Here is a 27,849-nt window from a genome sequence, read left to right as displayed (position 1 = left end):
ATCTTTGCTATCGTTTCCTTCATTTCTTTTTCATTTATTTCTGATCTGATCTTTCTAATTTCTTTCCTTCTGCTAAGTTTGGGTTTTTTTTTTTTTTTTTTTTTTGCTGTTGTTCTTCTTTCTCTAATTGCTTTAGGCGTAAGGTTAGGTTGTTTATTTGAGATGTTCTTGTTTCTTAAGGTAGGATTGTATTGCTATAAACTTCCCTCTTAGAACTGCTTTTGCTGCATCCCATAGGTTTTGGGTCTTCGTGTTTTCATTGTCATTTGTTTCTAGGTATTTTTTGATTTCTGCTTTGATTTCTTCAGTGATCTCTTGGTTATTAAGTAGTGTATTGTTTAGCCTCCATGTGTTTGTATTTTTTACAGATTTTTTCCTGTAATTGATATCTAGTCTCATAGCATTGTGGTTGGAAAAGATACTTGATATGATTTCAATATTCTTAAATTATCAAGGCTTGATTTGTGACCCAAGATATGATCTATCCTGGAGAATGTTCTCTGAGCACTTGAGAAGAAAGTGTATTGTGTTGTTTCTGGATGGAATATCCTATAAATATTAATTAAGTCCATGTTGTTTAATGTATCATATAAAGCTTGTGTTACCTTATGTATTTTCATTTTGGATGATCTGTCCATTGTTGACAGTGGGGTGTTAAAGTCCCCTACTATGATTGTGTTACTGTTGATTTCCCCATTTATGGCTGTTAGCTTTTGCCTTATGTATTGAGGTGCTCCTATGTTGGGTGCATAAATATTTACAACTGTTATATCTTCTTCTTGGATTGATCCCTTGATCATTATGTAGTGTCCTTCTTTGTCTCTTGCAATAGTCTTTATTTTCAAGTCTACTTTGTCTGACACGAGAATTGCTACTCCAGCTTCCTCTTGATTTCCATTTGCATGGAATATCTTTTTCCATCCCTTCACTTTCAGTCTGCATGTGTCCCTAGGTCTGAAGTGGGTCTGTTGTAGACAGCATATATATACGGGTCTTGTTTTTGTATCCATTCAGCCAGTCTATGTCTTTTGGTGGGAGCATTTAATCCATTTACATTTAAGGTAATCGATATGTATGTTCCTATTACCATTTTCTTAATTGTTTTGGGTTTGTTATTGTAGGTCTTTCCCTTCTCTTGTGTGTCCTGCCTAGAGAAGTTCCTTTAGCATTTGTTGTAAAGCTGGTTTGGTGGTGGTGAATTGTCTTAGGTTTTGCTTGTCTGTAAAGATTTTAATTTCTCGGTCGAATCTGTATGAGATTCTTACTGGGTAGAGTAACCTTGTTTGTAGGTTTTCCCCTTTTCTCATTTTAAATATGTCTTGCCACTCCCTTCCGGCCTGCAGAGTTTCTGCTGAAAGATCAGCTGTTAACCTTATGGGGATTCCCTTGTATGTTATTTGTTGTTTTTCCCTTGCTGCTTTTAATATTTTTTCTTTGTATTTAATTTTTGATAGTTTGATTAATATGTGTCTTGGAGCGTTTCTCCTTGGATTTATCCTGTATGGGACTCTCTGTGCTTCCTGGACTTGATTAACTATTTCCTTTCCCATATTAGGAAAGTTTTCAACTATAATCTCTTCAAATACTTTCTCAGTCCCTTTCTTTTTCTCTTCTTCTTCTGGGACCCCTATAATTCAAATGTTGGTGCGTTTAATGTTGTCCCAGAGTTCTCTAAGACTGTCTTCAATTCTTTTCATTCTTTTTTCTTTATTCTGCTCTGCAGTAGTTATTTCCACTATTTTATCTTCCAGGTCACTTATCTGTTCTTCTGCCTCATTTATTCTGCTATTGATTCCTTGTAGAGAATTTTTAATTTCATTTATTGTGTTGTTCATCATTGTTTGTTTGCTCTTTATCTCTTCTAGGTCCTTGTTAAACGTTTCTTGTATTTTCTCCATTCTATTTCCAAGATTTTGGATCATGTTTACTATAATTACTCCTAATACATTTTCAGGTAGACCGCGTATTTCCTCTTCATTTGTTTGGTCTGGTGGGCTTTTACCTTCCTCCTTCATCTGCTGTGCATTTCTCTGTCTTCTAATTTTGCTTAACTTACTGTGTTTGGGGTCTCCTTTTTGCAGGCTGCAGGTTCGTAGTTCCCGGTGTTTTTGGTGTCTGTCCCCAGTGGCTAAGGTTGGTTCAGTGGGTTGTGTAGGCCTCCTGGTGGACGGGACTAGTGCCTGTGTTCTGGTGGATGAGTCTGGATCTTGTCTTTCTGGTGGGCAGGACCACATCCCGTGGTGTGTTTGGGGTGTCCTTGACCTTATTACGATTTTAGGCAGCCTCCATGCTAATTTTAGGCAGACTCTCTGTGGGGTTGTGTTCCTGTGTTGCTAGTTGTTTGGCATAAGGTGTCCAGCACTGTAGCTTGCTGATTGTTGAGTGGAGCCAGGTCTTAGTGTTGAGATGGAGATCTCTGGGAGCGCTTTCGCCGTTTGATATTACGTGGAGCCAGGGGGTCTCTGGTGGACCAATGTCGTGACCTCGGCTCTCCCACCTCAGAGGCGCAGGCCTGACACCCGGCCCGAGCACCAAGACCCTGTCAGCCACATGGCCTTACTACATGTGACATACTCTGATTTCTTCTATTCTTCCAACCTCATGACTGATAACGTTTGGGGGAAAGAATGATATTCTGTTCAAAAATCAAGTCAAAAACTTATCCACGCATGGATTTCTCAATCCAGGATCTTGATAAATAACCATCAAGCCTTTAAAATCCTTGATAGGTCTGTCTCACTGAATGGTTTTGATCTCATTGCTTCCTTTTTTGAGCTAATGGTTGAAAATGGGGGTAGCTTGTAAAACTGGTAAAATATTGGCTTTGATGCTTCCTTATCAACATATACACTCTACATGAAGATTCTTGGGGAAACAGAAGGCTGCTGGGTACTGGTTCAGATGGGTAACAGTACCTTAGGAAGTGACGGAATGACTGCAGGCACTGAGAGTGAGATCCCAAAACAAGTTTGTGCTGCCTCCTGGTGGCACCTGATTCACAGGTGCTCAGTAAATGGCCATTACTTTCACTAGTCCGTAAATTCACTGGGTGCTCCCGGGTTTCTTTCTTGAACAGCCACAACGGAGGTCTGTCTGCACGCTCTGCAGTCTTCACACAACCAGAGAAGCAGGGTGACTGCACCCCCTATGCCACATCCACGTGGCAATCTACATCCTTTAGGCCCCCCTAGCCCTGCCCAGAGACCTTCCATAAGGCTCTAACGCAGGCCTTAGCCGGGCCCTGAGAGACAAGGCTGTGAGGGTGCCCACCTGGAGTAGAAGCTCAGATTGGGCACTGCGCTTCCTGGGACCCAGGCAGCCGTTGTCCTCGGGCTGGAGGAACTGCGTGCAGCTTGATTCACTTTGTTATACAGCAGAAACTAACAAAACATTGTAAAGTAATTATACTCCAATAAAGATGTTAAAAAAAAAAAGTGTTGTTTTGAATGGAAGAAGAGAAATGGGGCAGTAATTAAAGGGGGATGGGACCATCAAAGGCACTTGTTTTTTTGAGACTGAAACTATTAGAGCATATCTGTATGCTGATGGAACTGATCCAGTATTGAGGGAGAAATTAATGACGCCAGAGAAAGGAGTAACTGAGGAGCAAAATTCTTGAGAAAAGGAAATGGCATAGGAACCAGAGCAAGTATGTAAGGAGTGGCCTTTTATGGGAGCAGATACTTTATAGATTTTAAAAGAAGATTTTTTAAAGCATATGTGGGGACTTCCCTGGTGGCGCAGTGGTTGCGAGTCCGCCTGCCGATGCAGGGGACACGGGTTCATGCCCTGGTCCGGGAAGATCCCACATGCCGCAGAGCGGCTGGACCCGTGAGCCATGGCTGCTGAGCCTGTGTGTCTGGAGCCTGTGCTCCGCAACGGGAGAGGCCACAACAGTGAGAGCCCCGCGTACCGCAAAAAAAAAAAAAAAAAAAGGCATATGTGTACAGACACGGAGAGATAAGAAAACTTCATGTCTGATTGCTTCTGTTATCTCTGGTTCAGGAACTGAAGGTAGTGAGCCCACTCCTCTAAATTCCTACAATCCCTGTCGAGGCCCTCCCCAGAGGAGCAGGCCTTGTGACCAGTAAGGAACCCTCAGAGTAATTAAGGGAAGCATGAATACACTTGCTCTAGTGTCTGACCCAATAAGGCTTCTCTTAGTGCAGTGTTTTTCAAAATGTGGTCTCTGGAACCGTGGCATCAGCATCCCCAGGGAACTGGTTAGAAATGCAAATTATCAGGCCCTACTCCAACCTATGTAATCAGAAACTCTGGGGACAGGGCCCAGCAATCTGTTTAAACAAGTACTCCAGGTTATTTTGAGAAGTTTGGGAACCACTGTCTTTGCAGAATGCTGAGAGTTTCTTGGAAGGTTGATACAGCAATTTCGTAGATATGAAAATATCACAATCAAGAGCTTTTCATAATGAACCGAAGTATATGACAAAAGCATTAAAAGCACTGGGATCTAGCTCTGCTTATTTCCTCTCACCTACCTTTGCCCCAAAGGCCAAGCCCAAATCCACAAAACAATCCCATGATTGTCACAGAAATTATTCCCAAGAGACTCAGGCCTCAGATGAAACTGACTCTCTGAAGGCTAATTTCAAATTCTTAAGAAACATGCACTTTGGGGGAAAATAGTACATAACAAGGTGAAATTGAGGGAGATGTTGCAGAAGGATGTTTGATTTGGATTCAGACAGATTGGGGTTCCGGTGTTAGAGCCACCACTTACTAGTGTGTGACCTTGAACAAGTAACTTTTTGGAGCTCATCTGTCTCCCCTAAGCTGTTATGTTACCCTAGAAGGAAGTCCATGCCTACAATTCCTTCTGAGGAAAGAGTGTAAGAAGCTGTTCCCAACTTGCCATGCATTGTGACCCTGGTCACAACTGGTTGGACCAGTAACTTTAGACTAATAGTTCAACATTCCTGTACTTCAGAAAGTGTGATTGTGTCAGAGAGACAGTTTTCTATAATTCTTTATTTTATTCTGTATCCAGAAGTAACCAGAGCTGTCTCTGTTTCTTTGCAACATAGGTTTGTTATCAGAATTACATGAAACAATGTGTGTACAATCTTTAACACAGAGTCTGGCACATAACGCTCAATAATGTAGCTCTTCAATATTAATGAGAACTCCAAAGCCATTAGTGCCCCAGGTGATATCAAGAAGCCTTAGCACCCAAATCAAAATCCCACACTCAGTAGCCCCAAAGTAACCAAGTATAGTCCCAGAGCCATTAAGCCTCATTCCCCATGGCTTTTAGCCCTAAGACTATAATGTATATGCTTCAGGGGAATTCACTAAAATCCTAAACTTTAGTTTGTTTTTTTTGTTGTTTGTTTGTTTTTGCGGTATGCGGGCCTCTCACCGCTGTGGCCTCTCCTGCTGCGGAGCACAGGCTCCGGTCGCGCAGGCCCAGCGCCATGGCTCACGGGCCCAGCTGCTCCGCGGCACGCGGGATCCTCCCAGACCAGACCCTCCCAGACGCGGGCACGAACCCGTGTCCCTTGCATCGGCAGGCGGACTCTCAACCACTGCACCACCAGGGAAGCCCCTAAACTTTAGTTTTTTTCTTGTGCTATTTTGTATGAGTGGAAAGTTTGTCATTGCTTTCTGGGCTGGAGGGAATATGGAGAAGCTATAATACAGCTTTTAGAATATGTCATATGGAAGTTTTCCAGTATAACCCAAGAGTGGGGCCATGACTGGATAGTGAGTTCAGAGTATGGAGGATTCTGCAAACAGGGGGAGGAGCTGAGTATTAGCCCTGCAAAACTAGCCTTGGAACAGGGGAATGATAAAGAGAAATAATGACTAAAGAAGATGGCCTTGATGAGAAGAATCTAGAACAGAGAAGCCAGTCAGGAGGCCACAGGTCTAATTTAATCTAAAAGTCCCCCTCCCAAAAAAAAAGTCCCAAGGCCCTCAACCAGATCAGTGGTGATGGGAAGTAAAAAGTGTGAATGGACACTAAATTGCATTCTGAAGGTCAAGGAATCAAATTAATTTGGTGACTGGATGTAGGGAATGAACAAAAAATGAGTGCTTGACAACAAGTTTGGTAGAGTAAGAAATGGTGGTGCCAATGCCAGGTTCAGGGGAATCTCTTTTCACAGAAGCCCTGATTTCATTTTTGGGTTTCTCAAGTTTGAGGTGATCAGGAGATTTTTTTCAGGAGAAATGGTCATAGGGCAGTTGCTAATATGAGACTGGAACTCAGATAAGTGGAAAGAAGATGAGGATGAGATCATCATAAAGGAAACTCTGAAGCCATGCTATTGGAAAAAAAGAGTTCTCAAAGGAGTATAGAGAAAGAATGGAAGTCCAAGGCCCAAGTCTTGGAAACTGCCTTATGTCTAAGAGGTTTGTCTGGGGGTGATAAAGAAAAGCAGATCCAGGGAAAGCAAGAAAAGTGAGTTTGGTAAGTATCTGGAGAGCCAAGCTAATGCCATGGAACAGAAGCCAAGGCAAAAGGTTTTCTCTCACCAAAGGCTTCTATGTGGTAACATCTGGAACAGAATGCAGATGTCAATAGCAAAGCACAATGCTGTGGAAGAAACACAAGTGAGTTCAGAATTACTCTGGGTAGCCTCTGTAGAGCCTAAATCTTCTGCCAATTGGGCTAAAGTTCACTTAGCAAGATCCATGTAATGACTGATGGCAAGTGTTCACTAACACTATTGCCAGGGGGCAAGCTGATAGGATAGACAGAGCACTTCTCTGAGATATGCGGACTTACCTAGCTCATCCCAGAGCTGCCTGCACTTATCTGTCATGGTTGTTCCTTGCTGCCTCCAGAGTGTGAGTCGTGGGTCAGCCATAAACTGCTCAGTTATTAGCGTCAGCATCCTGGCTCCATTGGAATCTCTCATCCGCAGCATCTCTCGAACCTGACACATAAGGAGGGGCAAGAGTTGGTGACTGCACATCATGACAAAGTAGGAGGAGAAAGAAGGGGAGGACGGGGAGGAGAAGATGAAGTAACTAAGCACAGCATATCCAAAGAGCCAAAAAGAAGGCCTCTTGTTCTGTATGTAAGTTCTTTGCATGTATCAAGAGAGGCTGCTGTGGGCAATGAGATACCACTTCACACTCACAAGGATGGCTAGAATCAAAAAGCCAGATAATAAGTGTTGGCAAGGATACAGAGAAATCAGAACCCTCATACATTGTTTGGCGGGAATGTAGAATGATGTAGCCACTTTGGAAATCAGTCTAGAAATTCCTCAAATGATTAAACACAGAGCTACCATATGGCCTATCAATTCCATGCCTAGAGAGAAATGAAAATATATATGTCCACACAAAAACATTGTGCAAGAATGTTTATAGCAGCATTATTTATAATAGCTAAAAAATGGAAACAATCCAAATGCCCATCAACAGACAAATGGATAAACAAAAAGTGTGGTATCCATATAATGGAATATTACTTGGCCATAAAAAGGAATGGAGTACTGACACATGCTATAGCATGGATGTGTTTTTAAATACTTTAAAATACTATTCCAGGAGAAAGAAGCCAGTCCAGAATAGGGAAATCTATAGAGACAGAAAGTAGATTAGTGGTTGCTTAGGGCTGGGGGAGTGGGGCATGGGGAATAGGGGAGTGATAGGTAAAGGGTATGGGGTTTCTTTTTAAGATAATGAAAATGTTTTAAAGTTGACTGTGGTGATAGCTGTACATATCTGTGAATATATTAAAAACCATTGAATTGTACACTTTTTAAAATGGGTGAATTTTATGCTAATGTGATTTATACTTCACTAAAGGTGTTAAGAAAAAAAAAAAAGAGAGAAAGCCTGCTGTGAGAGTCCCCAGTTCCAAAATACTAAGTCTCTTTAAAGCCTCATCGGGCAGCCTTGGGTTCAAAGCAGAGGGAAGGTAGCTTCATTACTAATCCCCCCAGGAATGCTAACTCACTTAGAGAGCTGAGCAGAAGGAAGAGGACTGCCAGGGTGAGGCAGTAGGGGTCCCTGGATGCAAACTGCTCAAGTCTGCTCTGCTCAGCTCCCCTCCCCACAGTTAGTTTTCAAGCATTCAGTACAGGTAGGTCAAGTGAGCTAGCTACAACGCATGAAGCCAAAAGTGTGGTGAGCCCAGTTTACTTAAAAAAAAAAAACTTTTCATATCTTACCTTGGCAAACATTGAATTGAGTTGCTTTCCAGAGCCATAGTAACCACCCTGGGAGAGAAAGAGCTTCACTTGTTCTTTCACCTGTTCCTCGTCCAAATGCCAACAGTTCTCATCATCAATGCTGGCCCCAGCTGTGGGGTCAGGGGCACCTGTGAGGAATGGGAATGATGAAATGAATCCCTTGAGTTCCTACCCTACACATTCAGCAGGAGGGGCCCTCTGTGAATATATTCAGAAACAGATGGGTATTCTGCCTTAATCTGGGCTTTGTCAATTGTGTGGGCCTAAACAAATGTAAGAGAGCTAATGCTAGTTTCATGTTCACTAAACTCTCAGTTGTATCCTCTTCCAAAGTCTACAAATACCATCCTGGGGGAAAAAGCCCAGAAGGAAATACACAAACATGAAAATAGTGATGTATTTTTTTTCCCTAAGAGAATGACATTTTTTCTTCTTTTTTGTTTTTCTATGAAGTTCAAATAAGCCTTAAAGCACACATATTATTTTAAAATTAAAAAATACTTCCTTAGAAAATAAAAAATTCTCTTTTTAAAGTTCACTATAAAATTGTAGCTTCTCAAGTGGTGTCAACACTTCTAAATTTCTAGAAACTTGCCCCTGGGGACTTCCCTGGTGGCCCAGTGGTTAAGAATCCGCCTGCCAATGCAGGGGACATGGGTTCGAGCCCTGGTCCTGGAAGATCCCACATGCCGCGGAGCAACTAAGCCTGTGTGCCACAACTACTGAGCCTGTGCTCTAGAGCCCGCGAGCCAGAACTACTGAAGCCCACATACCTAGAGCCCATGCTCTGCTACAAGAGAAGCCACTGCAATGAGAAGCCCGCGCACCACAACGAGGAGTAGCCCCCGCTCACCACAACTACAGAAAGCCCGCACGCAGCAACGAAGATCCAATGCAGCCACACAAAAAAAAAGAAAAAGAAAAAGAAAAAAGAAACTTGCCCCTGAAGCACAGGCGGAGTTATATACATGGTGATATAATTTTATAAATTTGCACTCAAGATATCTTTCATATCTGGGCTCACCTCAGCAACATCACTTAAAACACAGTTTTAGTTATTTATGCATCCCTTTCCCCTAGTAGCCTGTTAGCTCCTTGCTCACAGTTGAATTACCTATAGCACAGTGCTGGTAATATGACAAGCACCTAGGAAATATTTGTGGAATGAAAACTGAATCTTCTTCTGTCACCTCAAAGACAAAGTCCTATGATAAGTTTTTAGAACCCTGTCTCCAAGTGACAAAAGACTGTAAGTCAATATTCTATAGGTGTGGTCATGCAGTTGGTTACAAATTCATGTTGTGTTTCATCAGTACGTCTACCAACCTTCTTGTACTCTTAGATCAAAGGCTTGCTTAAATGAAATCCGCAGAGAAAAGCTGCTCTTCTGCTAAGCTTTTTAAAATAAATTTATTTATTTATTTATTTTTGCTGCGTTGGGTCTTCATTGCTGTGCATGGGCTTTCTCTAGTTGCAGTGAGTGCGGGCTACTCTTCGTTGTGGTGCGCAGGGTTCTCATTGCAGTGGCTTCTCTTGTTGTGGAGCATGGGCTCTAGGTGTGCGGGCTTCAGTAGTTGTGGCACGAGGGCTCAACAGTTGTGGCTCGCAGGCTCTAGAGCGCAGGCTCAGTAGTTGTGGCACATGGGCTTAGTTGCTCCGTGGCATGTGGCATCTTCCTGGACCAAGGCTCAAACCCGTGTCCCCTGCATTGGCAGGCGGATTCTTAACTACTGTGCCACCTGGGAAGCCCCTGCTAAGCTTTTTTAGTGCATTTTATTCTCCAGGGAATCAGGAGGGCTCACATATTAATTTATTCTATAAATACTAATTAACACTATAAGCATCCAGTTTATGGAATCTACTACATGCTACTTTTCTTCAAATGTAGTATTCTAAACCGAGTTCTGATCATATCACTTCGCTGCTCAGAAGTATTCAGTGATAAACTATTCTTAATAAATGAAGTCCAAATTCAGCCTAGCATTCAGGACCCTCCCCAGTCAGGCTCCTTCATTTCTAACCTTGTCTTTCCTATACTTACACTATGTTTCTAACCTTGCCTTTCCTATACTTACGCTATGTTTCAGCTAGAAACTTAGTATTCGCAGAAGTCAATGACATTTCCTTATGACTTTACTTATGCTTTTATCCTTTACTTCCTTTCCTCTCCCCACAACCTGTTCTTTGGCCAGAAAACACTACTTCTCATCAATACTGCCTCAGCTCTACAGTCACGGCTGCAATGAGAAATGGAAACCATAAAGTAAGTATACAGAGAGATTAATGCTGCCAAAATTCACCTATTGCTTAGTTCACTTGGTAGGACTTTTTTACCCCCTCACTGAATTAGCTATATACCCAACTGCCACCATCAAATCTATGTCCATCTTATGCTCATACGCATAAAAAGGCAGTAACACTCTTCTTAGTACTTTATAATTACTTCTCTTAAACACCTGTTGCATTTTTTAACATCTTTATTGGAGTATAATTGCTTTACAGTGGTGTGTTAGTTTCTACTTTATAACAAAGTGAATCAGTTATACATATACATATATCCCCATATCTCCTCCCTCTTGCATCTCCCTCCCACCCTCCCTATCCCACCCCTCTAGGTGGTCACAAAGCACCAAGCTGATCTCCCTGTGCTATGCGGCTGCTTCCCACTAGCTAGCTATTTTACGTTTGGTAGTGTATATATGTCCATGCCACTCTCTCACTTTGTCACAGCTTACCCTTCCCCCTCCTCGTACCCTCAAGTCCATTCTTTAGTAGGTCTGCATCTTTATTCCCGTCTTGCCCCGAGGTTCTTCATGACCTTTTTTTTTTTTTAGATTCCATATATATGTGTTAGTGTACGGTATTTGTTTTTCTCTTTCTGACTTATGTATGACAGACTCTAGGTCCATCCACCTCACTACAAATAACTCAATTTCGTTTCTTTTTATGGCTGAGTAATATTCCATTGTATATATGTGCCACATCTTCTTTATCTATTCATCTGCCGATGTACACTTAGGTTGCTTCCATGTTCTGGCTATTGAAAACAGAGCTGCAATGAACATTGTGATACATGACTCTTTTTGAATTATGGTTTTCTCAGGGTATATGCCCAGTAGTGGGATTGCTGGGTCATACGGTAATTCTATTTTTAGTTTTTTAAGGAACCTTCATAATGTTCTCCATAGTGGCGGTATCAATTTATATTCCCACCAACAGTGCAAGAGGGTTCCCTTTTCTCCACACCCTCTCCAGCATTTATTGTTTGTAGACTTTTAGATGATGGCCATTCTGACTAGTGTGAGGTAATACCTCATTGTAGTTTTGATTTGCATTTCTCTAATGATTAGTGATGTTGAGCATTCTTTCATGTGTTTGTTGGCAATCTGTATATCTTCTTTGGAGAAATGTCTATTTAGGTCTTCTGCCCATTTTTGGATTGGGTTGTTTCTTTTTTTGATATTGAGCTGCATGAGCTGTGTCTAAATTTTGGAGATTAATCTTTGTTAGTTGCTTCATTTGCAAATGTTTTCTCCCATTCTGAGGGTTGTCTTTTGGTCTTGTTTATGGTTTCCTTTGCTGTGCAAAAGCTTTTAAGTTTCATTAGGTCCCATTTGTTTATTTTTGGTTTTATTTCCATTTCTCTAGGAGTGGGTCAAAAAGGATCTTGCTGTGATTTATGTCATAGAGTGTTCTGCCTATGTTTTCTTCTAAGAGTTTGATAGTGTCTGGCCTTACATTTAGGTTTTTAACCATTTTGAGTTTATTTTTGTGTATGGTGTTAGGGAGTGTTGTAATTTCATTCTTTTATATGTAGCTGTCCAGTTTTCCCAGCACCACTTATTGAAGAGGCTGTCTTTTCTCCACTGTATGTTCTTGCCTCCTTTATTAAAAATAAGGTGACCATATGTGCGTGGGTTTATCTCTGGGCTTTCAATCCTGTTCCATTGATCTATATTTCTGCTTTTGTGCCAGTACCATACTGTCTTGATTACTGTAGCTTTGTAGTGTAGTCTGAAGTCCAGGAGCCTGATTCTGCCAGCTCCATTTTTCTTTCTCAAGATTGCTTTTGCGGGGAGCTTCAACATGGCGAAGAGTAGGACGTGGAGATCACCTTCCTCTCCACAAATACATCAGAAATACATGTACATGTGGAACAACTCCTACAGAACACCTACTGAACGCTGGCAGAAGACTTCAGAACTCCTAAAGGGCAAGAAACTCCCCATGTACCTGGGTAGGGCAAAAGAAAAAAGGAAAAACAGAGACAAAAGAATAGGGATGGGACTTGCACCAGTGGGAGGGAGTTGTGAAGGAGGAAAGGTTTCCACACACTTGGAAGCCCCTTCGTGGGCGGAGACTGCAGGTGGTGGAGAGGGGAAGCTTTGGAGCCACGGAGGAGAGTGCAGCAACAGGGGTGTGGAGGGCAAAGAGGAGAGATTCCCGCACAGAAGATAGGTGCCGACCAGCACTCACCAGCCTGAGAGGCTTGTCTGCTCACCCACTGGGGCGGGCAGGCACTGGGAGCTGAGGCTCGGGCTTCGGAGGTCGGATCCCAGGGAGAGGACTGGGGTTGGCTGGGTGAACACAGCCTGAAGGGGGCTAGTGCGCCACAGCTAGGTGGGAGGGAGTCCGGGAAAAAGTCTGGAGCTGCCGAAGAGGCTAGACACTTTTTCTTGCCTCTTTGTTTCCTGTTGCACAAGGAGGGGGATTAAGAGCGCTGCTTAAAGGAGCTCCAGAGATGGGCGTGAGCTGCGGCTATCAGCACGGACCCCAGAGACGGGCATGAGATGCTACGGCTGCTGCCGCTGCCACCAAGAAGCCTGTGTGCGAGCACAGGTCACTATCCACACCTCCCCTCCTGGGAGCCTGCGCAGCCCACCATTGCCAGGGTCCCATGATCCAGGGACAACTTCCCCGGGAGAACACACGGCGCGGCTCAGGCTGTTGCAATGTCATGATGGCCTCTGCCACTGCAGGCTCACCCTGAATCCGTACCCCTCCCTCCCCCAAGCCTGGGTGAGCCAGAGCCCCCAAAATCAGCTGCTCTTTTAACCCCATCCGTCTGAGCGAAGAACAGACGCCTTCAGGCGACCTACACGCAAGGCGGGTCCAAATCCAAAGCTGAACCCCAGGAGCTGTGCGAAAAAAGAAAAGAAAGGGAAATTTCTCCCAGCAGCCTCAGGAGCAGCGGATTAAATCTCCACAATCAACCTGATGTACCCTGCATCTGTGGAATACCTGAACAGACAACGAACCATCCCAAATTGAGGAGGTGGACGTTGGGAGCAATGATATATATATACATTTTTCCCTTTTTCTCTTTTTGTGAGTGTGTATGGGTATGCTTCTGTGTGTGATTTTGTCTGCATAGCTTTGCTTTTACTATTTGTCCAAGGGTTCTGTCTGTCCGTTGGTATTTTTCTAATTTTCTGTTTTAGTATAGTTCTTAGCACTTGTTATCATTGGTGGATTTGATTTTTGGTTTGGTTGCTCTCTTCTTTCTTTTTTTTATTACTTAAAAAATTGATTTTAATAATTATTTTAATAACTTCATTTAATTTTATTTTACCTTATTTTATTTTATCTTCTTTCTTTCTTTCTTTTTTTCCTCCCTTTTATTCTGAGCTGTGTGGATGACAGGCTCTTGGTGCTCCAGCCAGGCATCAGGGCTGTGTCTCTGAGGTGGGAGAGCCAAGTTCAGGACACTGGTTCACAAGAGACCTCCCAGATCCACGTAATATCAGACGGTGAAACTCTCCCAGAGATCTCCATCTCAACGCCAAGACCCAGCTCCACTCAACAACCAGCAAGCTACTATGCTGGACACCCTAGGCCAAACAACTAGCAAGACACGAACACAACCCCATCCATTAGCACAGAGGCTGCCTAAAATCATAATAAGGTCACAGACACCCCAAAACACACCACCAGACGTGGACCTGCCCACCAGAAAGACAAGATCCAGCCTCATCCAGCCTCATCCACCAGAACACAGGCCCCTCCACCAGGAAGCCTACACAACCCACTGAACCAACTTAGCCACTGGGGACAGACACCAAAAACAACAGGAACTACGAACCTGCAGCCTGCAAAAAGGAGATCCCAAACACAGTAAGATAAGCAAAATGAGAAGACAGAGGAACACACATCAGATGAAGGTGCAAGGCAAAAACCCACCAGACCTAAAAAATGAACAGGAAATAGGTAGTCCACCTGAAAAACAATTCAGAATAATGATAGTAAAGATGATCCAAAATCTTGGAAATAGAACAGAGAAAATACAAGAAACGTTTATCAAGGACCTAGAAGAACTAAAGGGCAAACAAACAATGATGAACAACACAATAAATGAAATTAAGAATTGTCTCAAAGGGATCAAAGCAGAACAACTGAGGCAGAAGAACGGATAAGTGACCTGGAAGATAAAATAATGGAAATAACTACTGCAGAGCAGAATAAAGAAAAAAGAATGAAAAGAATTGAGGACAGTCTCAGAGACCTCTGGGACAACATTAAACACACCAACATTCGAATTATAGGGGTCCCAGAAGAAGAAAAAAAGAAAGGGACTGAGAAAATCTTTGAAGAGATTATAGTTGAAAACTTCCCTAATATGGGAAAGGAAATAGTTAATCAAGTCCAGCAAGCATAGAGAGTCCCATACAGGATAAATCCAAGGAGAAACACGCCAAGACACATATTATTCAAACAATCAAAAATTAAATACAAAGAAAAAATATTAAAAGCAGCAAGGGAAAAACAACAACACACAAGGGAATCCCCATAAGGTTAACAGCTGATCTTTCAGCAGAAACTCTGCAAGCCAGAAGGGAGTGGCAGGACATATTAAAGTGATGAAGGAGAAAAACCTACAATCAAGATTATCCTACCCAGCAAGGATGTCATTCAGATTTGATGGAGAAATTAAAACCTTTACAGACAAGCAAAAGCTAAGAGGATTCACCACCACCAAACCAGCTTTACAACAAATGCTAAAGGAACTTCTCTAGGTAGGAAACATAAGAGAAGGAAAAGACCTACAATAACAAACCCAAAACAATTAAGAAAATGGTAATAGGAACATACATATCGATAATTACCTTAAATGTAGTTGGATTAAATGCTCCCACCAAAAGACATAGACTGGCTGAATGGATACAAAAACAAGACCTGTATATCTGCTGTCTACAAGAGACCCACTTCAGACCTAGGGAAACATACAGACTGAAAGTGAGGGGATGGAAAAAGATATTCCATGCAAATGGAAACCAAAAGAAAGCTGGAGTAGCAATTCTCATATCAGACAAAATAGACTTTAAAACAAAGACTATTGCAAGAGACAAAGATGGACATTACATAATGATCAAGGGGTCAATCCAAGAAGAAGATATAACAGTTGTAAATATTTATACACCCAATATAGGAGCACCTCAATACATAAGGCAAATACTAACAGCCATAAAAGGGGAAATTGACAGTAACACATAGTAGGGGACTTTAACACCCCACTTTAACCAATGGACAGATAATCCATAATGAAAATACATAAGGTAACAAAAGCTTTAAATGATACATTAAACAACATGGACTTAATTAATATATATAGGACATTCCATCCAAAAACAACATAATACACTTTCTTCTCAAGTGCTCATGGAACATTTTCCAGGATAGATCATATCTTGGGCCACATCAAGGCTTGGTAAATTTAAGAAAACTGAAATCATATCAAGTATCTTTTCTGACCACAATGCTATGAGACTAGATATCAATTACAGGAAAAAACCTGTAAAAATACTAACACATGGAGGCTAAACAATACACTACTTAATAACCAAGAGATCACTGAAGAAAGCAAAGAGGAAATCAAAATATACCTAGAAACAAATGATAATGAAAACACGAAGACCCAAAACCTATGGGATGCAGCAAAAGCAATTCTAAGAGGGAAGTTTATAGCAATGCAATCCTACCTTAAGAAACAAGAAACATCTCAAATAAACAACCTAACCTTACACCTAAAGCAATTAGAGAAAGAAGAACAGAAAAACCCCAAAGTCAGCAGAAGGAAAGAAATTATAAAGATCAGATCAGAAATAAATGAAAAAGAAATGAAGGAAATGATAGCAAAGATCAATAAAACTAAAAGCTGGTTCTTTGAGAAGATAAACAAAATTGGTAAACCACTAGCCAGACTCATCAAGAAAAAAAAGGAGAAGACTCAAATTAATAGAATTAGAAATGGAAAAGGAGAAGTAACAACTGACACTGCAGAAATACAAAGGATCATGAGAGATTACTACAAGCAACAATATGCCAATAAAATGGACAACCTGGAAGAAATGGACAAATTCTTAGAAAAGCAGAACTTTCTGAGACTGAACCAGTAAGAAATAGAAAATATAAACAGACCAATCACAAGCACTGAAATTGAGACTGTGATTAAAAATCTTCCAACAAACAAAAGCCCAGGACCAGATGGCTTCACAGGCAAATTCTATCAAACATTTAGAGAAGAGCTAACAGCTATCCTTCTCAAACTCTTCTAAAATATAGCAGAGGGAGGAACACTCCCAAACTCATTCTACAAGGCCACCATCACTCTGATACAAAAACCAGACAAAGATGTCACAAAGAAAGAAAACTACAGGCCAATATCACTGATGAACACATATGCAAAAATCCTCAACAAAATACTAGCAAACAGAATCCAACAGCACATTAAAAGGATCATACACCATGATCAAGTGAGGTTTATCACAGGAATGCAGGGATTCTTCAATATACGCAGATCAATCATTGGGATAAACCATATTAACAAATTGAAGGAGAAAAACCATATGATCATCTCAATAGATGCAGAGAAAGCTTTTGACAAAATCCAACATCCATTTATGATTAAAAACCATCCAGAAAGCAGGCATAGAGGGAATTTTCCTCAACATAATAAAGGCCATATATGACAAACCCACAGCCAACATAGTCCTCAATGGTGAAAAACTGAAACCATTTCCTCTAAGATCAGGAACAAGACAAGGTTGCCCACTCTCACCACTATTATTCAACAGAGTTTTGGAAGTTTTAGCCACAGCAATCAGAGAAGAAAAAGAAATAAAAGGAATCCAAATTGGAAAAGAAGAAGTAAAGCTGTCACTGTTTGCAGATGACATGACACTACACACAGAGAATCCTAGAGATGCTACCAGAAAACTCTTAGAGCTCATCCATGAATTTGGTAAAGTAGCAGGATACAAAATTAATGCACAGAAATCTCTGGCATTCCTGTATAGTAATGATGAAAAGTCTGAAAGTGAACTTAAGAAAACACTCCCATTTACCACTGCAACAAAAAGAATAAAATATCTAGGAATAAACCTACCTAAGGAGATAAAAGACCTGTATGCAGAAAATTATAAGACATTGATGAAAGAAATTAAAGATGATACAAATAGATGGAGAGATATACCGTGTTCTGGGATTGGAAGAACCAACATTGTGAGAATGACTCTACTACCCAAAACAATCTACAGATTCAGTGCAATCCCTATCAAACTACCACTGGCATTTTTCACAGAACTAGAACAAAAAATTTCACAATTTGTATGGAAACACAAAAGACCCCAAATAGCCAAAGCAATCTTGAGAAAGAAAAACGGAGCTGGAGGAGTCAGGCTCCCTGACTTCAGACTATACTACAAAGCTACAGTAATCAAGATAGTATGGTACTGAAACAAAAACAGAAATATAGATTAATGTAATAGGATAGAAAGCCTAGAGATAAACCCATGCACATATAGTCACTTTATCTTTGATAACGAGGCAAGAACAAACAGTGGAGAAAAGACAGCCTCTTCAATAAGTGGTGCTGGGAAAACTGAACAGCTACATGTAAAAGTATGAGATTAGATCACTCCCTAACACCATACACACAAATAAGCTCAAAATGGATTAAAGACCTAAATGTAAGGCCAGACACAATCAAACTCTTAGAGGAGAACATAGGCAGAACACTCTATGACATACATCACAGCAAGATCCTTTTGGACCCACCTCCTAGAGAAATGGAAATAAAAACAAAAATAAACAAATGGGACCTAATGAAACTTAAAAGCTTTTGCACAGCAAGGGAAACCATAAACAAGACCAAAAGACAACCCTCAGAATGGGAGAAAATATTTGGAAATGAATCAATGGGCAAAGGATTAATCTCTAAAATATACAAACAGCTCATGAAGCTCAACATTAAAAAAACAAAAAACCCAATCCAAAAATGGGCAGAAGACCTAAACAGACATTTCTCTAAAGAAGATATACAGATTGCCAACAAACACATGAAAGAATGCTCAACATCATTAATCATTAGAGAAATGCAAATCAAAACTACAATGAGATATCATCTCACACCTGTCAGAATGGCCATCATCAAAAAATCTACACAACATTAAATGCTGGAGAGGGTGTGGAGAAAAGGGAACCCTCTTGCACTGTTGGTAGGAATGTAAATTGATACAGCCACTATGGAGAACAGTATGGAGGTTCCTTAAAAAACTAAAACTAGAACTACCATATGACCCAGCAATCCCACTACTGAGCATATACCCTGAGAAAACCATAATTCAAAAAGAGTCATGTACCACAATGTTCACTGCAGCTCTATTTACAATAGCCAGGACATGGAAGCAACCTAAGTGTACATCGACAGATGAATGGATAAAGAAGATGTGGCACATATATACAATGGAATATTACTCAGCCATAAAAAGAAACGAAATTGAGTTATTTGTAGTGAGATGGATGGACCTAGAGTCTGTCATACAGAGTGAAGTAAGTCAGAAAGAGAAAAACAAATACCGTACACTAACACATATATATGGAATCTAAAAAAAAAAAAAAAGGTCATGAAGAACCTCGGGGCAAGACGGGAATAAAGACGCAGACCTAGTAGAGAATGGACTTGAGGATATGGGGAGGGGGAAGGGTAAGCTGGGACAAAGTGAGAGAGTGGCATGGACATATATACACTACCAAACGTAAAATAGCTAGCTAGTGGAAAGCAGCCGCATAGCACAGGGAGATCAGCTTGGTGCTTTGTGACCACCTAGAGGGGTGGGATAGGGAGGGTGGGAGGGAGGGAGATGCAAGAGGGAAGAGATACGGGGACAAATGTATATGTATAACTGATTCACTTTGTTATAAAGCAGAAACTAACACACCATTGTAAAGCAATTATACTCCAATAAAGATGTTAAAGATATATATATATTAAAAAAGAAAAGATCACTTTGGCCTTTCGGAAGACCTGTTGCATTATCTTTTACGTTGGAATTGTGCACTTCTCATATATTCCCAACTAGATTGAAGGTTTTAAAGCCTAGTGTACAGACTCATTTTATACCTCACAGTGCCTGGATCATTACAGCACTGAGTTAATATTTATAGAATGAACAAACAAACAAACAAAATATTTATAGAATGTCCTATTGACCACCTTAATCTAAGTTCCAGGTGGGCAAATAATATATCCTATACTTCTTCTGTAAACTGAAAGTGGCAAAGAAAAACAAATACACTCCTTATCCTTATATATTTGTTAATAACAGCCATTTATTGAATGCTTCCTCCACGCCAGAGTCTAAGCACTCTTTATACACATCCCCGCTAGAATGTATGCTCCTTGAGGGCATAAATTGTTTTATTTCCTGGTACATTTGCAACATGTGAACAGTGCCTGTCACATAGTAGATGCTCAATGAATATCTGTTGAGTATATTCCAGTGAACTCTCCTAACAACTCTATGAGGTGGTATTATTATCCTAATTTTAAAGCAAAAACAACTAAAGCTTATACAGGTAAGTAATGTAACAGATTGAAAGTATATGAGTTAAAATCTATATGTTGGTCTCTCTTCAAAGTCTTGTTCTTCACTACAAAGCTATACTTTGGCCTCTAGCCTCATATTGCTGTGATCTACCACCTGGTTTCAGGCCCTGAATGTAAGCTGGATGGTGTGTCTGAAAATAGCCATATCCTTTCTTGGTTTATTCTACCACACAGAATATAGGGTAAGTCAGAATAACGCATTTTCCGCACAGTGAGAATAACAAGAGTTCTCACCAGTACAGTGATTCTCAAATGTTAATCACGTGGGGTTTGTTGTTAAAAATGCAGATTACAGAGTCTCACTTCTGATTCTAGTTTTCACTAGCTCTACAGAGATGGAACTGAGATAAAATAAGATAAACTAGGTATAAACCAAGGACTGGGCCTCTGAGTACCTTGCTGATGAGAAAAGAATAGCAATGGTGCTCCGAAAGCAAGGGGCAGAGATGGTTTGAATACCAATTCTTACCCTTGGGTGGTTCAACTAGAAAAAGAAAAATCAGGAGCAGGACCCAGTCTCCCAGGGGAGATGGCCTTAGTCAACAGACTGGATGTGTGGAGTGACACCCCCTCTAAGGATTTGAAGGGGTATGGAGCAAATGGTGAATCTTTTGGGCCCAGCTGGTGGTAGTAGCAGCAGCTGTGGAAGAAATCAGGCAGTTTATTAATACCTAGTGTGCACACGATGGAAAACTTCTGGGATAGCGCAATTACTGCTGGAATACCAGGAGGGGATTTTGAAAATGAGAGCTCAAAATTATAATAACGGCAAGCAGTGATTAGCCCCCTACTATGTGCCAGGCACGGCATTAGGTACCTTACATTAGGCTAGGATAAGGCAAAGCCTAGAGAGTTATTAACAGTAAAATTTCACCTAAAACTTCAAAAGGGTTTGTTTATCTGATAGGAAAGAAAGGATGGTAAACTGTGTAAATGTTTTCTGGTCTATAAGGAATCCAGGAGACAAGAAACTGAGCTGCCAAAATGGGTGCTTGCAGAAAAAAAAAGGGAGTAAGTCAGTATTTGAGACGTCCAGGTAACAGTCTATATGGAGCTGGTGTGGCTGTTGAAGAAATCAAAGTCATGGGAGTACCCTGGCGGTCCAGTGGTAAAGACTCGGGCTCTCACTGCTGAGGGCCTGTGTTGGATCCCTGGTCTGGGAACTAAGATCCTGCAAGCCTTGAGGCATGGCGGGAAAAAACCCAAAAGGCCTGAGAAGGATTTTCTAGGACATTTCCGTTTATTCAATATTTATTGAGAGCCTCCTATGTGCCAGGGGCCTGTGCCAAACACTGGATAGACAGTGTTAAATAAGCAGATATAGTCCCTGTCCTTGTGGAGCTGATAGACTAGTTGGGGAAAGGAATGTCAAGCAAATAATCACCCAGGTACATATCTGTGTGTAAAGAAAGGTCAAATAAGTTTTCCCTGAGAAAGTGACATTTAAGTGAATAATGAGGAATGAATAAGAGTTAGCCTGGCAGAGAGTGGAGGAAATACTGTGTGTAGTTTTTGCTCAAAAAAAGCATGAAGCCATAAATCATTGTGGTAATTAAGTACATCTATAACAAGGGGGAGAGGATAGGAAGAGTATTGCAAGAAGAGGGAATATCATGTGAAAATGAAGGCAAAAGCCAGATCATGCAAGGTTTTGTAGGCCGTATGAAATCTGGATTTTACCCTAAGTGCAACAGGAGGCCATTGAAGGATTTTAAACAAGAAGTGATATGACAAAATCTGTAGTTATAGAAAAGTTACTTTGGATGGCTGTGTGGAGAATGGAATAGAAGGGAGCAACAGTGGATATGGAAAGATCAGTTAGAAGGCTATAGTAGCAATTTAGGTGGGAGATTACAGTGGTTTTATTTAGGGTGATGAGAGTATCAACAGAGAGAAGTGGAAAATGATGAAAGATACTTGAGAGGTAATACTAACAGGTCTTGCACTGGAATGCATGTGGATTATGAGAAAAAAAGTGTTCTATCATAATACAGTGGCTAGATGGTGGTGCTATTTATTGTGCAAATTTGAGGAAGAAGATAAATTCATGTTTGGATATGTTGATTTGCGGATGTCTTTGATATAGAATAGTCAGTTGGATATAGGAGAAGTAAATCTGTGAGTCATAATACATAGATGACATTAAGGTAAAGGAGGTGGCTGAGATTGCCTGCAGAGATCATATAGAATAAGAGGAGAAAATTTAAGATTAATTTTTAAGAAATAGCAACATTAAAGGTCAGATAGCAGAGAAGGGTACAGCATTTAGGAATGAACGAATAAGAGCAAAGATAATTTTAACTAGATAAACCAGGCCTGGAGTTCACAACCAGCTTCTCTAGCTCTCTCACTAACTCCCAGGCAAAATCTTTAAAAAAAAATGATCCTTTGGTTAAAAACAAAAGATAAAAATATCCCTATATGTGTTCACTGGTTAGAACATTTTAGTCTTTTTATAAAAAGAGATGAGTATGAAACTAATTACCCTCAGTAGTGGTAAAGTGGACTTGGTCAATATAAATGATACTTTGACATTTTCGTATGAAAATTTCCACAGGATTATAAGACAAACGGTAACAAGTGAAGATAAAATGAAAGGATTTTTTTTTTTTTTTGGCGGTATGCGGGCCTCTCACTATTGTGGCCTCTCCCTTTGCGGAGCACAGGCTCCGGACGTGCAGGCTCAGCGGCCATGGCTCACGGGCTCAGCCGCTCCGCGGCATATGGGATCTTCCCAGACCGGGGCACGAACCCGTGTCCCTTGCATCGGCAGGCGGACTCTCAACCACTGGGCCACCAGGGAAGCCCGAGAGGATGTTTTTATAAATAATTATTAAACAAACTATCATGTGGGTTGAGGCTCCAAGGGAACTGATAAGTCTGTGGAATCAATTTTTCTTTCATTCTTAAACATCCTTTTTTAAATTATAAAAACAATACATGCTTATCATAGAAAATATACTAAAGAATAAAGAAAATAAAAATCCACTCATAGTGCCTCCAGCCATAAATTCCCTTGTTAATATCATGGTGTATTTTCTTCCCATCTTTTTGTTCTGTACATACACATATGTGTATACACATATGCATACATACACACACACACAGCTTTTAAAATTAAATTTAAAATTTTTAATTGAAATATGAATTATGAAAAGTGCACAAATCTTAATTGTAAAGCTTGATGAATTATCACATAGTGATTATAATAACTATCACTGAAGTCAAGAAAATAGAATACTACCAGCAGCCTAGGAGCCCCTTTGCAAACACCGTCTCCCTTCCTCTTCTCCCAAATTAACCACTAACCTGACTTCTAACACTAGGGACTTGTTTTTGAACTTTACATAAATGGAATCATACAACATTTATTCTTTTGTGTCTGGCTTATTTCACTCAACATCATGCTTGTAAGATTCACTCATATTATTATGTTTAGCAAAACAACTTATTTTCATTGATATATAGTATTCCATTACATGAACGTATTAATTTATTAAGCCATTCTACTACTGATGGACATTAGGATTGTTTCTATTTCAGGCTCTCACATATTATGCTACCCATTTCCATTGGGTAGACATCTAGGAGAAGAATTTCTGGGTCGTAGGGTACACACAGGTTCAACTTGAGTTAGATGATACCCAACAGTTTCCCAAAGTGACTGTAACAATTTACACTCCTACCTGCAATATATTATTTCCAGTTGCTCAATATCCTCACCAATACTTGATACTGATAGTTTAAAAAATTTAGCCATTCTGGTGGCTATGTAGTGGAATCTCACTGTGGTTTTAATTTGCATTTCCCTGATTACTAATTAGTTAAAGTGCCTTTTAGTATGTTTATTAACCACTTGGATAACCTTTTTGCCAAGTGCCTTTTTGTGTCTCTGTCCATTTTACTATTTGTAAGGGTTCTTAAGGTATTTAGGATACAAGCCCTTTGTCAGCTGTATGTATTGTAAATATCTTCTCCCACTATTTGCGTGCCTTTTTAGTCTCTTAATGGTGCCTTTTGATAAACGGAAGTTTAAAAATTTTAATGTAGTTCAATTTATCAATCTTTTCCTACTTAAATTTTTTTTACCTCAAGAACATGAAAATATTTTTTCATATTATCTCCTATATGCTTTATTGTTTTACTTTTCACGTTTATGTCTGCAATTCATTGGCAATTAATTTTTCTGTATCGCATGAGGTAGGAATCAAGTTTTTTTTCCCCAGAATGAATTTCCAATTGATCCAGCCTTATTTATTCAGAAGATTCTTCTTTTCCCATTGCTGGGCATTTAGTAGAATCCTTTCACTTTGGAAACTCACACGTTTTTGTTCTAGAAAACATTCTTTAATTATTTTATTGATGAATTCCTTACCTCTGTTTTCTATTTCTGGAATCCCTATTTTTCAAACATTGGAATTCCAGGACTCATTCTCTTAATTTTTTTTTTCTTCTTTTTTTGCGGTACTTGGGCCTCTCACTGTTGTGGCCTCTCCCGTTGCGGAGCACAGGCTCCGGACGCACAGGCTCAGCGGCCATGGCTCACGGGCCCAGCCGCTCCGCAGCATGTGGGACCTTCCTGGACCGGGGCACAAACCCATGTCCCCTGCATCGGCAGGCAGACTCTCAACCACTGTGCCACCAGGGAAGCCCCATTCTCTTAATTTTTAACAGCCTTTTTTCTTCCTGTTTTTCATCTCTTCATCTTTTTTTAAAAAAAACTCTTTGTCTTTCTGCTCTACTCTATAGGAACTTTCCTTACCTTTATTTTCCATCACTTAGTTTTATATATTTTTTGCCATTATATTTGTAATATTCATTAGTTCTTTCTGTTCTGTGAATTTCTTTTTATAGTATCCAGTTTTTATTTCATGGTTAAAATATCTTCTATTCCTATGATGATATTAATAATAATTTTTCAAGGTTTTCTTCCCTCTGCATAGTCTCTATTTCCCCCAAATTGCTGTTCTATGTTTGTTAGTTCTGGTCTGTATCTTCCACAATATTCAACATTGTTGACCATTTACTTCCTAAAACTCAGTTTTATACTTAAAACTCAATTTTATAGTTACTTGCTAGCTTCTCCTCATTTCTCATTCTACTTTGCTAATTCCTACACTGGCCCCTGTTTCCTCACCTGTATATGCATGAATACAACAAATAATAAGGATTTGTTGTATTCATTCAACAAATCCTTATTATTTTCCAGGTACCATGCTTGGTGATGGAGACTCAGAAATTTGTAAGACATGGTTCCTGACCTAACTCCTCAAGTTATCATAATTTTCTCTTGGTATCCAAACTCTCTGTATGGATAAACAGCAACTGAAGACCTAGCCTGGATGCTATATGCCAGAGAATCTCGGGGTATGGAGTTACCAGAGAAAATCACAAACAGAGCATGGAGCAGTGCTAGATGAAGAGTTGGAAAGATAGTCCAAATCGAATCACCAATCCAAAGGGGACAAGGCAAAGTCTAGCTAAAACCACTTACAGGGACTAATAAAAGTTTTCAGGGACATGAGGAGCAGAGCAATACCTGGATCCATTCCTGGGATTAAAAGCAGGTAGCTAGGGCTTCCCTAGTGGCACAGTCGTTAAGAATCCGCCTGCCAATGCAGGGGACATGAGTTGGAGCCCTGCTCTGGGAAGATCCCACATGCCGTGGAGCAACTAAGCCCATGCACCACAACTACTGAGACTGCACTTTAGAGCCCATGAGCCACAACAACTGAGCCCGTGTGCCACAACTACTGAAGCCCATGCGCCTAGAGCCCGTGCTCTACAACGAGAAGTCACTGCAATGAGAAGCCCACTCACCACAACAAAGAGTAGCCCCTGCTCACCGCAACTAGAGCAAGCCCACACGCAGCAACGAAGACCCAACACAACCAAAATTAAAAAAAAAAAAAGCAGGTAGCTAGCAGTTTTAGAAATTTTATTCCTGCTTTTTAAAGTCTGTTTTGGTGAAGAGTAGGGCTTGAGAAAGAGGAGACGGAAGATGTTCTAGGTGTTTATAGATTTAGCAGGGAACAGAAACAGGACTTCAAAGATCATCTCTATGCTAATAACTCCAAAATTCTGACTTTTGTCCTTAGCTCCAGATCCAACACCCAATTTTGTATCAGAAATCTTCACCTAAGTGTTTTACAAGCACCTCAAACTTAAACTGAATTCGTCTTCCTCCTAAATTTATCCCTCCCCTTATGTTCCCTAAGTGAATGGCAACATTATTGTCAAATCCAGCCATCGTAGCTGGACATTCTGGAACTGAGTTTTTTCTCATCTTCCTCTTCTTCACTCCCCACCCATCCTACACACCTGGATGTTGAATCCAGTCCACCTTGCCTCTAAGATATCTCCACTCCTCGCCCTCATCATTTTAAGTATCACTGCCTATATCAGCACTGGTTATTAGAAATATATTAAGAAAGACCTTGTGGAATACTAGGGAACCTGGGGTAGAAAGCTAATATTAGTCTGGAATAAACACAGGTACAGAAGTAGTAGTTCCTGGGGAAGGTTGAGAATAACATCTCAAGTTCACTCTGGCAACTTAGACTAATTTCAGACATATAATAAGATGCTGAGATGGGAGGTATAACAAGGAATAAAGATTGCTTCAGCACAGTGGTAAAGGGGAAAGAGGGTTGCTTTGGTGACAGTGGTGATGAACAAGGCAGGTGCAATACAGGCACTCAACCAAGGTGGTTAGTTCAAGAAAAAGGCAAGAGAGCTTGGATATAGGCAAAAATTCTGAGAAAGAGCTAGTGGGAATGATGCATGAAAGTAGGCCATAATCCAGCTGTGGTGTTACAGACCTGGAGCTGAACTCAGGTCCCTAAGAACTCTAGACTTAAGGAGGTCAGAGAAATAGAACAGGCTCCCTATGTGGGATAAGAAGATATATATATATAGTTACTCTTTAACAGTATCTCTCAAATAGAGCTCAGTTACCATGTAAACACTACAACTTTGAGGATAAAACAACAGAAGATTATTTCGGCTAGTTAGCGAGAGTTCCTGGAAGCCTGTCTGACTATCCTTATTTCTGAGGAGTGGTGAGGCTGTGTGTAGGACTTGATTAGCTCTATTGGGCAACTAGGAAAAGCAGGCCCTTTGGCACATACTATAGTATTATACAGGCCATTCATCTGGCCTCACTGCCTTGTTCACACTAATACCAAAGTTTCTTCTAAAAATAGAGAGGTAGTACAGAGAAGCATTAAAAACCTGAGTTCTGAAATCAGGTGAGCCTAGGTTATAAATAATTTCCTTATTTATAAAATGGAAATGGTTATAATACCTACCTCACAGGGTAGTTTTGAAAACTAAATGAATTAACATATATAAACATGTATAAAATCTCTTGCATGATGCCTGGAACATAGTAGGACCTAACCAACAAAATGAAAAATTGGCTCATATAGCTCCTCTTCTCAAAATTCTTCAACGGTTTCCTGTGATTAAATATCTACAACCTGGCTTCATAATAAATGCAAGCATTTATTTCAGACTTAGCTGTCTTTTCTACTAGATTATAAGCTATCTGAAGGCAGGAACCATGTCTGTTTTATGCTCCAACAATCAGCGCTACCACTTGCACAGTGTAGGTACTCAACATATCCTTGTTGAATGAGTAAGTGAACATAATATCTTTCTCCATCCATAAACCCTCCCATTATATAGCTCATAAACACAATGCTAGCAGATGCTCTTTGGAATAACCCTGATGCTATGCAGGTTCCTGAAATGTTAAGGAATTCTCATATCCATTTCAGTTCACTGAATGGC

At 40.5% G+C, this 27,849-nt stretch overlaps 1 protein-coding gene across 1 annotated transcript in view; it reads right to left on the bottom strand.

The window, feature by feature from the left end:
* ZSWIM5 (zinc finger SWIM-type containing 5) overlaps positions 1 to 27,849 on the bottom strand; it is a gene marked incomplete at its 3' end in the record, with an annotated part of 257,151 nt that overhangs the window by 50,285 nt on the left and 179,017 nt on the right. Inside the window, exons 3-4 of the mRNA XM_082833899.1 lie at positions 8,151 to 8,299; positions 6,752 to 6,902 (exon numbers count right to left, since the gene is read on the bottom strand). Coding sequence (XP_082690025.1) covers positions 6,752 to 6,902; positions 8,151 to 8,299 — 300 coding nt within the window. The remainder of the gene's footprint in view (positions 1 to 6,751; positions 6,903 to 8,150; positions 8,300 to 27,849) is intronic.

This window comes from Leucopleurus acutus (genome assembly GCF_964270905.1).
Source record: "Leucopleurus acutus genome assembly, chromosome: 2".
NCBI lineage: Eukaryota > Metazoa > Chordata > Mammalia > Artiodactyla > Delphinidae > Leucopleurus > Leucopleurus acutus.
Note: the sequence above shows the minus strand (reverse complement) of the source record. Positions and strands in the feature narration are given on the sequence as shown.